The 13,630-nt window shown below is 30.0% G+C and overlaps 6 protein-coding genes across 8 annotated transcripts; 2 read left to right on the plus strand and 4 right to left on the minus strand.

The window, feature by feature from the left end:
• Nucleotides 1-317: 317 nt before the first annotated feature.
• LOC122574629 (protein FAM136A-like) lies at nucleotides 318-1,406 on the minus strand. The gene is made up of 3 exons (XM_043742401.1): nucleotides 977-1,406; nucleotides 661-801; nucleotides 318-584 (listed from the first exon to the last, which is right to left on the minus strand). Exons 1-3 carry the CDS (start codon nucleotides 1,058-1,060, stop codon nucleotides 381-383), a joined length of 429 nt encoding a protein of 142 aa, XP_043598336.1. The 5' UTR covers nucleotides 1,061-1,406; the 3' UTR covers nucleotides 318-380.
• A 561-nt stretch (nucleotides 1,407-1,967) lies between these two features.
• LOC122574616 (ATP synthase subunit beta, mitochondrial) lies at nucleotides 1,968-5,064 on the plus strand. The gene is made up of 7 exons (XM_043742376.1): nucleotides 1,968-2,293; nucleotides 3,096-3,302; nucleotides 3,410-3,673; nucleotides 3,757-4,100; nucleotides 4,210-4,435; nucleotides 4,521-4,750; nucleotides 4,828-5,064. Exons 1-7 carry the CDS (start codon nucleotides 2,188-2,190, stop codon nucleotides 4,996-4,998), a joined length of 1,548 nt encoding a protein of 515 aa, XP_043598311.1. The 5' UTR covers nucleotides 1,968-2,187; the 3' UTR covers nucleotides 4,999-5,064.
• A 373-nt stretch (nucleotides 5,065-5,437) lies between these two features.
• LOC122574623 (non-structural maintenance of chromosomes element 4 homolog A) lies at nucleotides 5,438-7,194 on the minus strand. 2 transcript variants are annotated; one of them, XM_043742392.1, is made up of 7 exons: nucleotides 7,054-7,194; nucleotides 6,609-6,701; nucleotides 6,390-6,520; nucleotides 6,203-6,317; nucleotides 5,833-6,123; nucleotides 5,653-5,768; nucleotides 5,438-5,576 (listed from the first exon to the last, which is right to left on the minus strand). In XM_043742392.1, the coding sequence occupies exons 2-7, from the start codon at nucleotides 6,655-6,657 to the stop codon at nucleotides 5,517-5,519; spliced, it is 762 nt and encodes a 253-aa protein (XP_043598327.1). In that variant the 5' UTR covers nucleotides 6,658-6,701; nucleotides 7,054-7,194; the 3' UTR covers nucleotides 5,438-5,516. The 2 variants fall into 2 exon arrangements, with proteins under 2 accessions (XP_043598327.1, XP_043598326.1); XM_043742391.1 differs by lacking the exon at nucleotides 7,054-7,194 and adding an exon at nucleotides 6,766-7,007.
• A 5-nt stretch (nucleotides 7,195-7,199) lies between these two features.
• Nucleotides 7,200-13,564, plus strand: LOC122574603 (vacuolar protein sorting-associated protein 41 homolog). Of its 2 annotated transcripts, XM_043742342.1 has the most exons (14): nucleotides 7,200-7,341; nucleotides 7,412-7,549; nucleotides 7,737-8,019; nucleotides 8,097-8,295; nucleotides 8,371-8,525; nucleotides 8,608-8,848; nucleotides 8,917-9,181; nucleotides 9,256-9,747; nucleotides 9,830-10,157; nucleotides 10,262-10,498; nucleotides 10,577-10,621; nucleotides 10,700-10,773; nucleotides 10,855-10,913; nucleotides 12,594-13,564. In XM_043742342.1, exons 1-13 carry the CDS (start codon nucleotides 7,321-7,323, stop codon nucleotides 10,906-10,908), a joined length of 2,532 nt encoding a protein of 843 aa, XP_043598277.1. In that variant the 5' UTR covers nucleotides 7,200-7,320; the 3' UTR covers nucleotides 10,909-10,913; nucleotides 12,594-13,564. The 2 variants fall into 2 exon arrangements, with proteins under 2 accessions (XP_043598277.1, XP_043598278.1); XM_043742343.1 differs by lacking the exons at nucleotides 7,200-7,341; nucleotides 7,412-7,549 and having other exon boundaries at nucleotides 7,882-8,019; nucleotides 8,140-8,295.
• Nucleotides 10,922-11,239, minus strand: LOC122574630. Its single transcript, XM_043742402.1, has 2 exons — nucleotides 11,152-11,239; nucleotides 10,922-11,070 (listed from the first exon to the last, which is right to left on the minus strand). Exons 1-2 carry the CDS (start codon nucleotides 11,227-11,229, stop codon nucleotides 10,981-10,983), a joined length of 168 nt encoding a protein of 55 aa, XP_043598337.1. The 5' UTR covers nucleotides 11,230-11,239; the 3' UTR covers nucleotides 10,922-10,980.
• Nucleotides 10,984-12,752, minus strand: LOC122574632 (ciliogenesis-associated TTC17-interacting protein-like). Its single transcript, XM_043742404.1, has 5 exons — nucleotides 12,574-12,752; nucleotides 12,254-12,512; nucleotides 11,906-12,190; nucleotides 11,737-11,827; nucleotides 10,984-11,623 (listed from the first exon to the last, which is right to left on the minus strand). The coding sequence occupies exons 1-5, from the start codon at nucleotides 12,750-12,752 to the stop codon at nucleotides 11,343-11,345; spliced, it is 1,095 nt and encodes a 364-aa protein (XP_043598339.1). The 3' UTR covers nucleotides 10,984-11,342.
• Nucleotides 13,565-13,630: the final 66 nt, after the last annotated feature.

Raw genomic sequence — 13,630 nt, forward strand, 5'->3', positions numbered from 1 at the left:
TTGTTATTACGTTGAACAAAATAGAAAGGCTGAGAGGGAGAGGGAGAGAGAGTGAAAGCGAGTGAGAGAAAAGAATAAAAAGAGAAATGAAAATGTATCACTGCAATCATCAAGTGTATTAATTAATAAATACAATAATCATAAAATTCATTATGTTTACTATTTCCTTGTGTACAAAACATTGTTTACACATAGTTGCCTTTTATATCTAAGTGCAATTAAAATGCATATTATTGAAACAGATATTTTTATAAAGTAGCACTAAAAATTGTACTTATACATAATAAGAAAAAATTCTATGCAATATACACAAAATATTGGCAGTTTAGTATCTAATAACTTTATTATCTCTAGATTGCAATTCATTAGTTTTATTTATGTTATTGTTGATATTTCTTCTCAGATAAAACATTCTTCATTGTTTTTTGTAAGGTAGGTAATGTTTCACAATAATTATCTACACATTTTGTTACACACTTATCAAATATGTCACTATATTTTTCCAAATCACGCTGTGATGGATTTGGACCTGCCGCATCTTTTATTCTGTCATTACAATCCATAACACACCTTTGTAATCGATTCTAAAAAATAATATTCATTAAATATTCTATTGATTTATAGACTTTTCATTTAGAGAAAAAAGGCGACAAAACGTACTTGAACTCTTTCCAGTTCTTCTCTAGCATATTCTTGAGCTTGATCCAGTGAATTATTGCAATTTTTTACACAGTTCTGTACTCGTTGTATACTATAGGTCTCATTATCACAACAAATTGCAGCACATCTATATGCATCACCCTAAAATTGAATACCAAATTCTCTATATAGTCTACTAATTTATTCTTCCCATCATTCTTTATAAATTCTTCATATGTACTTCATATTAATATGTACATAATTTCTTTTAACAATAAAAGCTTCCAAATGCGCGTGTTTCACGATATAACCTAAAAATACTATAAATTCAAAGCACCTTCATTTTTCTCATTGATTTATCAATTTCTTCGACTATTTTGCTAGTATGTTCTTCGACTCGTTTCTGTTGTTCTTCAACCATTTTGTACTTATTTTCCTAAAAACTCATTAATATCAAAATAAATTAAACTTAATTTAACCGGCTTCCTACGAAACTACACGCCACATGATCCAGTGAATAGAATACAAGTCAGATTGCTAATAGCGCATGTGTAGTTACATAATGCAAATCGAGTGTTTATTAAACGAATAATTTCCCCCAATCATATTGTAACTTAAAGGAAAAAAGGAAACCTATATTTCTTTAACAACACGGCTTAAAGAAAGGATAGAACAATCTGATAGTGAAGCACGATCGAGCAACTCCTGTGATGAATGGAAATAAGACTCTGTAAGCTAGTGAACGACAAATGTTTCTCAATTTGTTCGGTAAGCAGTATGGCGGTTCAAGTCAAGAATTTGAATTACGTATATGTAATACAGTTGTATAAATGTACTTATGGGTAGGATACACACGATCGTGGCGTATAACTATATAAAGTGTTCCATAGTTTATTGTGCAAGCTTTGCAATTGTGTTCTATAAATAAAAATAAGACTAAAATGTCATGTAGCAAAAACTCCATAAATGTTTCATTAAAAAGTTGTAACAAAGGATTATCGATTATCATCGATTATATTAAATATTATATCAACATTATATATTTATTATAACTTTTTAATGAAGCATCTATGGACTTTTTGTTACATTTTGATTTTGAGTTATATCTTTTATTAATGTTACAGCGAAAGATGGTGTTTTCAAAAGGATTCTATTTTTATATTGTTACTTCGTTCACTTCCAATTCCACCGTCTTCGCCTCTCCATATTTCATTTTGGTCTCATTTTTACCTGTTTTTACTTATAGAACTAAATGGAACATACTGACAAAGTTTGTATGCTAACTGCGGGGCACTTTATATGTTATTCTCACTTTTAGATTGCAACGCTCTATGGCTATTAATTGATTTGTAAAATACATCTTATAACGTAAGAACCTCACTCCACCACGGGAGTTGTTAAACCTGTGTATGTGATCGTGTAATGAAAGTGCGCTAGAAACATGCGCAGAGGTAAAATTTTGTGCATGCGCATACGCCGTTAGTACGGGGCACGGTCCATACGAATCAGAGACCATTCCGGTCGCTCTTCTTCACTTGGCCGGTTAAAATGTTGAACGTCGTATCGAAAGCAGCTGCTGGCGCTTTAAGGGCCGTCAAACCCACTCTTCTTCAAAATGAAGTTGCTAGAATCTCCGGGGCATTATCAGTAAATAGTAAGTACAAAAAAAATTATCTCCTTAGTTTCATTAATATTCATTTTTATTCAGATCAGAACACTGTGCTTCATCGAATTGTATTTTACTTGTTATTGATGATACTCGTTATTCATTATTACTTCACGTAGTTTGTTATTCCTTCTTCATGCTTGTACGGAAAGTAATTCTTCTTTGCTCGATTGAAAAGAAACCTAAATATTGAAAAAGAAAGGTGTTGTATTGATTATATAATACATATTATTTGATCAAACTGTAGTGGTAACTCTACTGTGCAACATGGCGGCATTAAGGTCATCGATTAATTTTTGACGATATCAAAATAATTTGTTAGTTCGATTACGATTATTATTAATATTATCACTTAAACCTTATTCGAATCCTAATTGATGCATTTTATTATTTTGTATCATAAAAAATCCTTCTTGTCTTTTTGACTGCTTTCGGCAGTCATGTCTCGTGGATTAGAGGGAATCTTCGTGTCTTGATACGTTGTTTTAAATAGTTACATGTAAACAGTTAATAGTACTTACTATGAGATTTAGATTTGAAAGAAATAATGAAGAATATAAAATAGTTCGGTTTTCTATGAAGCACTCACATGTAGTTTGTATTATGTAACTTACCTTCATAAGGATTATCTAATGTTATTTAAACTTTTAGTAAAGATTACCGCATTTATGATTTTTTTTTATCATTGTCTAATTTATAAAATATTATTATATAATTTCAAAGGTTTCATATAAGCAATATTCAATTATATGCAATGCAAATATTGAAAGAAATAATTATTTATAATTAGGCAGAGATTATGCAAAAGCTGCGGGATCCAAGGCTGGTGCACAAGGAAAAGTTGTTGCTGTCATTGGTGCAGTTGTTGATGTACAATTTGATGATGATCTCCCTCCAATTCTTAATGCCTTGGAAGTTCAAAATCGTACCCCCAGGCTGGTACTTGAAGTAGCTCAGCATTTGGGAGAGAACACAGTGCGCACTATTGCTATGGATGGTAATTTCATGTTGTAATTCTATAATTTAGAAAAGAAGTAATTTATTAAAAGAATATTTCATATAAATAGTTCCTACTTTTACTGGAATACAATTATATGTATGTAGGTACTGAAGGTCTGGTTCGTGGACAAACTGTCCTGGATTCTGGATATCCAATTCGTATTCCAGTTGGTGCTGAGACACTGGGTCGCATTATTAATGTTATTGGTGAACCAATTGATGAACGTGGACCTATTCCTACTGACAAACTTGCTGCCATCCATGCAGATGCTCCTGAATTTGTAGAAATGTCTGTCGAACAGGAGATTTTAGTAACTGGAATAAAAGTCGTAGATCTTCTTGCTCCTTATGCTAAGGGAGGAAAAATTGGTAAAATTCATATTTTATCATTCAAAATTTGATTTACTTTTATAATATATAATTGTTACTGGTTTTTATCACTAATTGAATAGGTTTGTTTGGCGGTGCCGGAGTTGGGAAAACTGTATTGATTATGGAACTGATTAATAATGTAGCAAAGGCCCATGGCGGTTATTCCGTGTTTGCCGGTGTAGGTGAACGAACCCGTGAAGGCAATGATTTGTATCATGAAATGATTGAATCTGGTGTCATTTCATTGAAAGATAAAACCTCCAAAGTAGCTCTGGTATATGGTCAAATGAACGAACCGCCAGGCGCTCGTGCTCGTGTTGCTTTAACTGGTTTAACCGTTGCCGAATACTTCCGAGATCAAGAAGGACAAGATGTATTATTGTTCATTGATAACATCTTCCGGTTTACTCAAGCTGGTTCTGAAGTATGTATTATAATTTGAATATTATTATTATTATTATTATTATTATTATTATTATTATTATTATTATTATTATTATTATTATTATTATTAAAATCGTTCTCTTTTATAGGTGTCGGCCTTGTTAGGTCGTATTCCATCTGCTGTAGGTTATCAGCCAACATTGGCAACTGATATGGGTAGCATGCAGGAGCGTATTACGACAACAAGAAAAGGATCTATCACATCTGTACAGGCTATTTATGTACCTGCTGATGATTTGACAGATCCTGCTCCAGCAACAACTTTTGCTCACTTGGACGCTACGACTGTATTGTCTCGAGCTATTGCCGAATTGGGTAAGTATATGTATTTATAACCGCTTACTTTCATAACTGATAAAAATAAATTATATAAAAATTTATAATTTTTTCAATACTATAGGTATCTATCCCGCTGTCGATCCACTCGACTCCACTTCTCGTATCATGGACCCTAACATTATCGGCGCTGAACATTATAGTGTTGCTCGCGGTGTGCAAAAAATCTTACAAGATTATAAATCGCTTCAAGATATTATTGCCATCTTAGGTATGGATGAATTATCGGAAGAAGATAAACTGACAGTAGCGCGTGCTCGTAAGATCCAAAGGTTCTTGTCTCAACCATTCCAGGTATGTACATACATTATAATTTATAACAATAATCTTCCATAATGTATTGTTTCTGTTAACTGATCATTTGTGTGTAGGTTGCTGAAGTGTTCACTGGTCATCCCGGCAAATTAGTACCGCTAGAAGAAACTATTAAAGGATTCAAGAAAATCCTTGGTGGAGAGTATGATCATTTACCAGAAGTCGCGTTCTACATGGTTGGACCGATTGAAGAAGTAGTAGCGAAAGCAGAATCGTTGGCAAAATAATAAACTTGATTCACAGTCATCATAATCATGTCATTAAGAAGTAATTAAAACGATCTTCTAATAATAGAGGCTTGTTTTTTTTATCTACAAATATTGGCTTTCATCCAAAAGTATTGGGATCTTTGAACATTAAAGAAAGGGGATTAGAAGATTGTTTTTCGCCCAAAAATACATAAAAAGTATAGAAACTTGTCGAGAACATCATGAACATAATCGTAAATATTGTATAAATTTTATAATTTTGTTCCGGATGTTTTCATTACAGATGAAATCAATATTGTTATTTAACATTTACTTTAACATTATAGGATATGTTAGGAATTAATAAAAGTTTTACAAAAATATACAGATAAATGTACAGTTTAACAATTTTGCGTTTTTGTAAAGCATTTTTCTTTCAATTAGGGAGGGGAAATTAGTTTACTTCCAAACACAGAAAGAAGTATAATTTTTTTAGTTTAATTATGGAAATAGTTTACATTATATAAAAAATTATTGCTCTTTAAAGGTAATTATTATTATGTTTCAGTATCAGATTTAATCATTGGTTTTTTTAATCGATAAGTGTCCCTTAAAATCTGAAATATAAAATTATTTAGTATAGAGCAACATTTAATTACACGAGTATGTATACATAAATGAAGTTGTAATTACCTTCCATTGTTCCATGTTTAGATATATCACGTTTTGAATGTTAGACCTTTTTCCTGCCATTACTTCAGTTGTCATGTCTCTAGAGCAGGGTTGAACAACAAGTATTCCAGATTCATCTGTCGATAAAGTAGAATTTAATAAATAGAAATCATAGTTTGTAATTGTCAAAACTAATATTACCTTTTGTTACTATTACCCTTCCATCTCGGACAAGAAAGGACATTTGTAAAATATTTTGAATAGTTTTTCCAAAATCATTTGGATGTAAAATTAATTTAAAAAAATCAAGAGGTTTGGAGTAGGTTTTATAATATTTAGAGATGATTTTGTTCATTTTTACAGTTTGTTCTGCACTTTCTTCTTCTTTTTCAACTGCCACTACTTTATCTGGTTTTTTTATTTGTGCTTGAGTTTCTCTAACTATTGGTTTTCTTTTGTTAATTTCCTTCCTTTCTAATGGTACCAAAGTACCTAGAAATATGGAAGATAAAAATACAATATCTTCTTAATATTAGTCATACAAATTGTAACAATAGAATTTGATAAAAACCTAATAATGTGGTATAATGTGGTGTTCTTTTAAAACATTTTGTAACTTGTGATTCTAGAAATGACCAATCTGGTGTTTCTGATGTAATATCAGAACGTTTCTTCATATATTCCACCTAAATTAATAAATAACTTATTTAAGAACAATAGTTGTTAACAAGAAAAATACTTATTGATGCAACACGTACCAATTTTTCAGCAAATTCTGCTTGATTATATGAACATACAAATTTTGTCAAAGATCTTGTACATTGTTTTAAAATGTTAGAAGATATGCTCATCATTTCTGAATCCATTAATACCTCTTCTTGATTATGCACTAGAAAATAACATATAAAATAATAAGAACATATTTGAAGAAATCAAAATAAATCAAATGAAGAACAATACGTTTAAGAATTATATACCCTTTTCATCTAGAGTTGTTTCAGAGTTTATATTATCTGTCTCTTCCATACATAATTCCAAAGTGTGTATAGTATCAGCATTAACTGCATCTTCTAAAAAATTTACATTACGTATAATATTTAAATTTTCTATAATGCATATTATTAAAAATCATACGTAGAGATTGTGCTCTAGTTATAATCCTCCTTAGAATCTCTTTGCGTTGTTGTGGTGATCGTATAGACAACGCGCTATCGTTACAATTGTTACTATTTCTGGACATTTTGAGTTATTTTCTATTGAAAGACAATATATTTGTAGAACACAATGAGTAATTAAGAAGGAGATACAGTGTTTTCGTTATTTTTGTATACAATAACAATCTCCAAACCCAACACTAATTGACATTGATCTTTCATCATAGTGAAATAAACTATACTAATATTTGGTAATATAGAAACTAACCCCACTAGAAAAGAACCACTATATTTGTATTAGTATGTTGTATGATTATCGTTTTACAGAATTATTTATTGAAAATGTATTTTTGAACATTTTTAATTCCTCTAATGATTCTTTCATGATGTAAATTAATGTAAAGTGAAAATAACGGAACGAAACTAGAAAAAAGAAAATTTATGATATATAACTGTATACGAAGAAAAGATTTGACATTTCGTGGTTACGAACATTAGTAAGCTTCTTTATAATCAAAAAATTAAAAAAACGGGCATGGAAAATACCTCGAATAAGGTATTATTTATGATTATTTATTAATAAAATGCTGTGGAGATTATTAATTGTGTAAAATTATATTTTATAGGAAGAACAGAATAATCAGAATGATTCAGACTCTGAAATAGACGAGGTAGAACCTAGACTCAAATACGTCAGAGTACGAAACGATTTAGAACATATATTACAAAATGATGCAGCTAGTTGCATTGCAGTGCATCCTAAGGTGTGAAATATAATTAATACTACTTGTAAAAATTATATGATAAAAGTAATGTTATATTATGAAGGTTAAGCATAGTATAATGTATACATTATATAGTCGAAATTCTAAATCTTGGTTAATTTTTTGCATGATGACATACTACTATCGCTACATTAATGCTTATTACAGTGATTTAATCTTTGTTTAGTTCCTATGTCTGGGTTCACACTGGGGTATGATACATCTTTTAGATCATCAAGGAAATAATATACAGTCTAAAAGTTTACAAGCACATACAGTTGCTGTCAATCAGATTTCTATAGATCATAATGGAGATTTCATTGCATCCTGTAGTGATGATGGAAAAGTTTTTATATATGGTCTTTATAGCACAGAGAATAATCATAACATAAGCATGGGTCGATTAGTTAAAAGTATAGCTATAGATCCAAATTATTATAAAAGTTGTAGCGGAAGAAGATTTATTACAGGTGGTTATTTTGTTTTATATATTTAGTTCTTAAATACATTTAAAAATTAGCTTCTCAGAAATGAAAATTATTTCTAGGGGATGATAAATTGGTTTTGTATGAAAAAACATTTTTATCCAGAATGAAACTAACTGTATTGTGCGATGCGGAAGGAGGAGTAAGATCAATTGCATGGATTGGACATTTTGTGGCTTGGGCATCTGATACTGGTGTCAGAATCTATGATTTAAATGCCAAATGTTCATTAGGTCTCATTAAGTGGATCAGATCTACTGAGTAAGTAGGAAAATGGTATGCAAAATTTTTATATCTTATTGAGGCTAAATTAATTCTTAATCATATTCTATACAGTGCATTACCAGAACACTACAGATGTAATCTTCGATGGTCAGATGATAGAACATTATTAATTGGTTGGGTTGACATAGTGCGAATTTGTCAAATTAGAAAGAGGTCGATACAGGAAATGGTTAACAGAGACTTACCGGAATTTGTAGTAGATCCAGGTATACATTTTATATGCAATAAAAAAGATATTATTAAATATATAAGAAATGGTAGACAATAATGATAAAACTTCAATTTTAGTTTCAACTTTCCAAGTGGACTTTTACATTTCCGGTATTGCACCTTTAGAAAATCAGTTAGTATTACTAGGTTGCTTGAAAGAATTGGATGAAGATGGAAAGAGTCAGAGGCCCACATTACATGTTGTTGAACCAAAGCATCATGATTTTACTCTTGTGTGTGCAAATTCGCTTACACTTCGTGGTTATAAAGAATACAGTTGTAATGATTATCATTTAGACTGTTTGAAAGAGGAAAACAGGTATTTAGTTCATTTCTACTAAATTTATTATATCAAAACTAATCTTATTTTTATATGATTATTTTTAGGTTTTTTATTGTCAGTCCAAAAGATATTGTTGTAGCTAGTTTATATGATGCGGATGACAGAATTGAGTGGCTATTAAGTCATGGAAAATTCGAACAAGCATTAGAGGCAGTAACATTAGATAATGGCAAAGATTGTAAGAAATACACTTTTGTTTATGTTGGCCGTATATACTTAGATCATTTGTTATCTTGTGGAAAATATGATGAAGCAGGAAAACTCTGCTCTAAAATATTAGGAAAGGATAAAAAATTATGGGAGGAAGAAGTTAGTATCATTTTTTACATTACAATGTCCCAGTTACATTCATAGTTCCATTGAGTAATACTATTTCATTGCAGGTATATAAATTTGCAAGAGTTCACCAACTAAGGTCTATTTCTTCTTATCTCCCAAGAGGCGATGTCACATTAGATCCATTGATTTACGAAATGGTTCTTTACGAATATTTGAAAATGGATCCTGATGGATTCCTTCAACTAGTCAAAGAATGGTCTCCTAAATTATATAAAGTTGCAGCTGTTGTAAATGGTGTTTTGGAACATCTTATCGTTGATAATCAACGACAAAATGTACTGTTAGAAGCTTTAGCTATTCTATATATTCATGATGAAAAATACGACAAAGCATTAGCCATGTATTTAAAATTGAGACATAAGGATGTATTTCAGCTTATTAAAAAATATCATCTGTATAATACCGTTTACGACATGATAGAAGGTTTAATGGATTTAGATGCGGAACGTGCTATACAATTTTTTTTAGAAAAGGATGCAGTACCATCTGATATTGTTGTACAAAAATTGCAGCATAATCATCGATATTTATACTTGGTAAGATATAAAAAACAGATGTGAAATAAATATAATAATTTCCCTTTCATAATAACTACATTTCAAAGATGACTTATAACAGTATTTAGATGAATTAAATAAAAAAGATACAGAAGATAAATATCATGGATTGTTAGTCCAGCTTTATGCTAACTATTCAAGAGATAAATTGTTACCTCTTCTACGTCGTTCTAATAATTATCCAATACAACAAGCACTAGATATCTGTAGTCAGCGAAAATTTTATCCAGAAATGGTATATCTACTTGGTAGAATTGGAAACACTTCTGAAGCTTTAGCACTTATGACTCGAGAATTAAACGATATGCAGAGTGCGATCGCATTTTGCCAGGAACACGATGACGAGGAACTGTGGAATGATTTGATTATTTATTCTCTGGATAAGCCCAGTAAGTAATAATGAAGTGCTAATATTTTTAATATTTCATAAAATTATTATTAAATAATAAAATTATATTTCTTTAATAGGACTAAATTAATTTGTTTCTTTCAGAGGCTATTACATTTTTGTTGCAAAAAATAGGCACATATGTCGATCCTAGACTTATGGTACAAAGAATGGAACCGTCTTTAGAAATTCCTGGTTTAAAGAAAGCTTTAGTTAAGATGATGTGTGACTACAATCTCCAAGTGTCAGTACAAGAGGGATGTAGAAAAATGTTATCCAATGATTATTTCAATTTACATGAAAGGCTAGTTAAATGTTATCAAAAAGGGATATTTATAGATGGTTGGTATTAAATAATTATAATTATAAAACGATTGCAAAAATTTCATTTACGTTAATGATTATGATCACATTCTTTAGATGACCAAATGTGTGGAGCTTGCCATAGGAAAATAATTGTAAGAGGTAAATATATAAAAAATAATATAAATTATTCAAATTATTATTGGTATTACTTTAATTGCAATATATTATTCATTACAGAACCAAGGAATCTAGTTGTATTTTATTGTAAACATTCGTTTCATGAAGATTGTCTACCAAATTTCGAGGTAGTGGTAAGTATTTTACTTTTAGTAAATAATTTAAGTAATTTAAAAAGCTTCTCAATTTTTTTATGTTTCAATCTTATTTTTTAGGAAAATTGTGTTATATGTAACTCGCAAAAAGATATATCTCCTAGCAGAAAATGATACAGGTAAACTTTAATATTAATAGAAAATATTCTTCATAAATTCAAATATAATCTGTAACTATGTGTTTTATTATTTTAGTTTTTGTAATATTTGATCAATAGTAGCACATTTAGTACATATTTTGAATACTTTAAGACATCCAGGACATGTTGAATAAGACTGAAAATTAAAGAATTATATGATTGTTTTATAAATATAATACCGATATAAAATTGTATTATAAATACATATAAAATTTACTTTATGATCTCCACAAACTTGAATAATAGCTTGACATTGATCACAAGTTCTTTTTAATTGTGGTAAGATATCAGGCATAGAATTTGTTGGAATAGATACATCAAATTTTTCTTGATTATCAGGTACAGTATTATTTGAACCTTCCGAGCAGATAGATTTTGTAAAGCCGTCAGAACTCTGAAATTAATTGTTTATTTTAATAATGAGCTTGTCTTCGTTATATAATTCAAAGTATTTGCCTTCATCTCATGACATTCCTCTGTAAAAGATGTGGAAGAAAATTTCTTCAATGTGGTATAATCTATATAAAATCCACAGATACCGCAAAATGTATCCAACTTCTTTTCTGCTAGCTGTGATGTTACACTACTATCATAATCTTCTTTCGATGTACTGGTCTCCCAGGTCATTGGATTCTTTGCAAACGCTTTAAAATGTTGTATTGTAAAGTCTATCACGTTTTCAGGTTTTACTGTGGAGACCAGTAATTTATAAATAACATTAATACATTATCGTAAAATACTGTGCATTTGACCTGTTTGAGAAGTATTGGTACAATGTTTCCCCAGTTGAAAAGATGATTACCAACTAATAGTGTTTGAACGTAATCTGCAATCAATTGCTTTACTTCTGGATGGTCAGCTAAATATTCTGTTTGTTCAGCAATTTTGGAAAACTATTGATGGTGTAAAATATGCATTTTATTTTGATAAATTATTCCACAGGAAAAATACTTAATATTTTACTTTCTTACTTTCATATCTAAATATTTAGAAAACATTTCAATATCTTCTATCCAGCAATCTCTTAGAGGCGTTTCTATTCTTATCGTTTTACTTCGGACATCTGGATCAGCTAATGGATTAATTTTCAATACGTATGGCACATCCAACCAATTATGTCGGAGTATTCTAGCTTCCGGAGTTAAATAAGTTCTTATAGTATGAATAGTTCCATCTTCTTTGCATATTTTACGTTCGATCGTATAAACATCTAAATAATGTCCATCTAATTCCATACGTTCAGCAGGAATACATATCTAATAGAGAAAGTATCTCGTTATTTATTTTAAATTCATCGGTACTCGTTCATATTTTCTTACATAGTTGGATTCAGCAAGATCTCCATCTATGGAAATGCTTTCAAAAGTTAATGTTCCCTCATAATTTATAAGCGCCAAATATCGCATAAGTAATATATTTACTCCTTCACTTATTAGATTGCTGTTAGTGCAAAAGGATAAATCTTTAGTTTCAGTAGATTTATCGCACAGACAAGTGCGTGTCAATTTTACAGAGTAACAATTCTCTTCAATGCCTATAAAAATTGTTTTTTCATGCAGTCCATCTTCGTATACGAATCTGCAATATTATATAACATTAATATTATTATAGAAACACAGGTTTATTAAAATTAACCAACTCTGTCCTTTTTTCTTCCAGGCAGTGGAATTTCGACGTTGCTGAACTAATAATTTTTGACCCACCGAAATGACCATCAATAGACATCGAAGATTGCACATGCACTAAAAATTCCCGAGCCTTGGGCCCGATGGATTCTACCAGAATACAATAACCGCCTATTGGTTCCGTCTCCTTCATAGGTTCATTTTTTAAAGAAATGATTAAGGTCTCCCGGAAACATAAATCTGCTTGATTTACATCGTCTGAAGTACAAAAAGAAAGAAGCAGAGTATTTAGAACAGCATAATATTTTTTTCAAAAAACAATTTACTGTTCAGTAGTGAAAACGACATAGCTTATAAGTATCAAAAAAATTACATTCCAGGTACAATTCATTTCACCAGCAGCGAATAAATTTACCAACTTGTACATTAGATATTTTTCTATATTATATTTTATTACGTACCGTTTTTTATGGACGTTTATATGTTTTATTTATGGAATATCTTTATTCGTTGTTGGAGAAATTTAGTTAGAGTGAATTATTTTAATAGGATATGGGGTGCAAACATTTTATTATTGTGAAAAATTTTTAACAGATTCATCATTAATATTTACTTGTTTTGTTCAAAACTGACCGATCGCAAATTCATAATTTATTGTACATACTAACGTATAGATTACGATTTCAGAATGAAATTATTTTACAATAAAACGTAGGAATATTATGATTTATGCTTTAATATGTACAGTAAGAAGTTTGTCAAATTGTTACGATATATAATATATCTGTATTTTATACAACAAGGTGCCATCATTGTATAAAATAATTTTGGTGTGTGTTCTGTGGTATTAAGAGATTTTATGACTACACGATTTATCCATAATATCACAGTTATACCTAAGATATTTTATCTAGGTCTCCATGTAAATATTGTGTCTAAGTTGCAGTGTAGAACAATAATAATGTGTAAAGTATAATTAATATATAAATTTTTTACGTCGCTTAAGAAGTTGTACGTTTCTGCGATAATTTGTCTACTTCTCTATCGATTAAAAGGAGGAAAAAGAAAATG

Source organism: Bombus pyrosoma, linkage group LG14 (assembly GCF_014825855.1).
Source record: "Bombus pyrosoma isolate SC7728 linkage group LG14, ASM1482585v1, whole genome shotgun sequence".
Classification (NCBI taxonomy): domain Eukaryota; kingdom Metazoa; phylum Arthropoda; class Insecta; order Hymenoptera; family Apidae; genus Bombus; species Bombus pyrosoma.

What these genes read in the sequence shown, in the direction of transcription:
- LOC122574629 (XM_043742401.1), bottom strand. Translation starts at nt 1,060, where the DNA reads ATGGTTGAAGAACAACAGAAACGAGTCGAAGAACATACTAGCAAAATA. An exon ending in AATCAATGAGAAAAATGAAG is followed by an intron (nt 802 to 976) that starts GTGCTTTGAATT and finishes ATTCAATTTTAG; the next exon opens with GGTGATGCATATAGATGTGC. An exon ending in AAGAACTGGAAAGAGTTCAA is followed by an intron (nt 585 to 660) that starts GTACGTTTTGTC and finishes ATTATTTTTTAG; the next exon opens with AATCGATTACAAAGGTGTGT.
- LOC122574603 (XM_043742342.1), top strand. Translation starts at nt 7,321, where the DNA reads ATGGAAAATACCTCGAATAAG. An exon ending in TGGAAAATACCTCGAATAAG is followed by an intron (nt 7,342 to 7,411) that starts GTATTATTTATG and finishes TATATTTTATAG; the next exon opens with GAAGAACAGAATAATCAGAA. An exon ending in TTATTCTCTGGATAAGCCCA is followed by an intron (nt 10,158 to 10,261) that starts GTAAGTAATAAT and finishes TGTTTCTTTCAG; the next exon opens with AGGCTATTACATTTTTGTTG.
- LOC122574630 (XM_043742402.1), bottom strand. Translation starts at nt 11,229, where the DNA reads ATGCCTGATATCTTACCACAATTAAAAAGAACTTGTGATCAATGTCAA. An exon ending in AAGTTTGTGGAGATCATAAA is followed by an intron (nt 11,071 to 11,151) that starts GTAAATTTTATA and finishes TTTAATTTTCAG; the next exon opens with TCTTATTCAACATGTCCTGG.
- LOC122574623 (XM_043742391.1), bottom strand. Translation starts at nt 6,871, where the DNA reads ATGTCCAGAAATAGTAACAATTGTAACGATAGCGCGTTGTCTATACGA. An exon ending in AACTAGAGCACAATCTCTAC is followed by an intron (nt 6,702 to 6,765) that starts GTATGATTTTTA and finishes TAAATTTTTTAG; the next exon opens with AAGATGCAGTTAATGCTGAT. An exon ending in ACATTATACCACATTATTAG is followed by an intron (nt 6,124 to 6,202) that starts GTTTTTATCAAA and finishes CCATATTTCTAG; the next exon opens with GTACTTTGGTACCATTAGAA.
- LOC122574616 (XM_043742376.1), top strand. Translation starts at nt 2,188, where the DNA reads ATGTTGAACGTCGTATCGAAAGCAGCTGCTGGCGCTTTAAGGGCCGTC. An exon ending in GCGCACTATTGCTATGGATG is followed by an intron (nt 3,303 to 3,409) that starts GTAATTTCATGT and finishes ATATGTATGTAG; the next exon opens with GTACTGAAGGTCTGGTTCGT. An exon ending in TCGAGCTATTGCCGAATTGG is followed by an intron (nt 4,436 to 4,520) that starts GTAAGTATATGT and finishes TCAATACTATAG; the next exon opens with GTATCTATCCCGCTGTCGAT.
- LOC122574632 (XM_043742404.1), bottom strand. Translation starts at nt 12,752, where the DNA reads ATGAAGGAGACGGAACCAATAGGCGGTTATTGTATTCTGGTAGAATCC. An exon ending in ATCTTGCTGAATCCAACTAT is followed by an intron (nt 12,191 to 12,253) that starts GTAAGAAAATAT and finishes TTTCTCTATTAG; the next exon opens with ATATGTATTCCTGCTGAACG. An exon ending in CGTTCAAACACTATTAGTTG is followed by an intron (nt 11,624 to 11,736) that starts GTAATCATCTTT and finishes TGGTCTCCACAG; the next exon opens with TAAAACCTGAAAACGTGATA.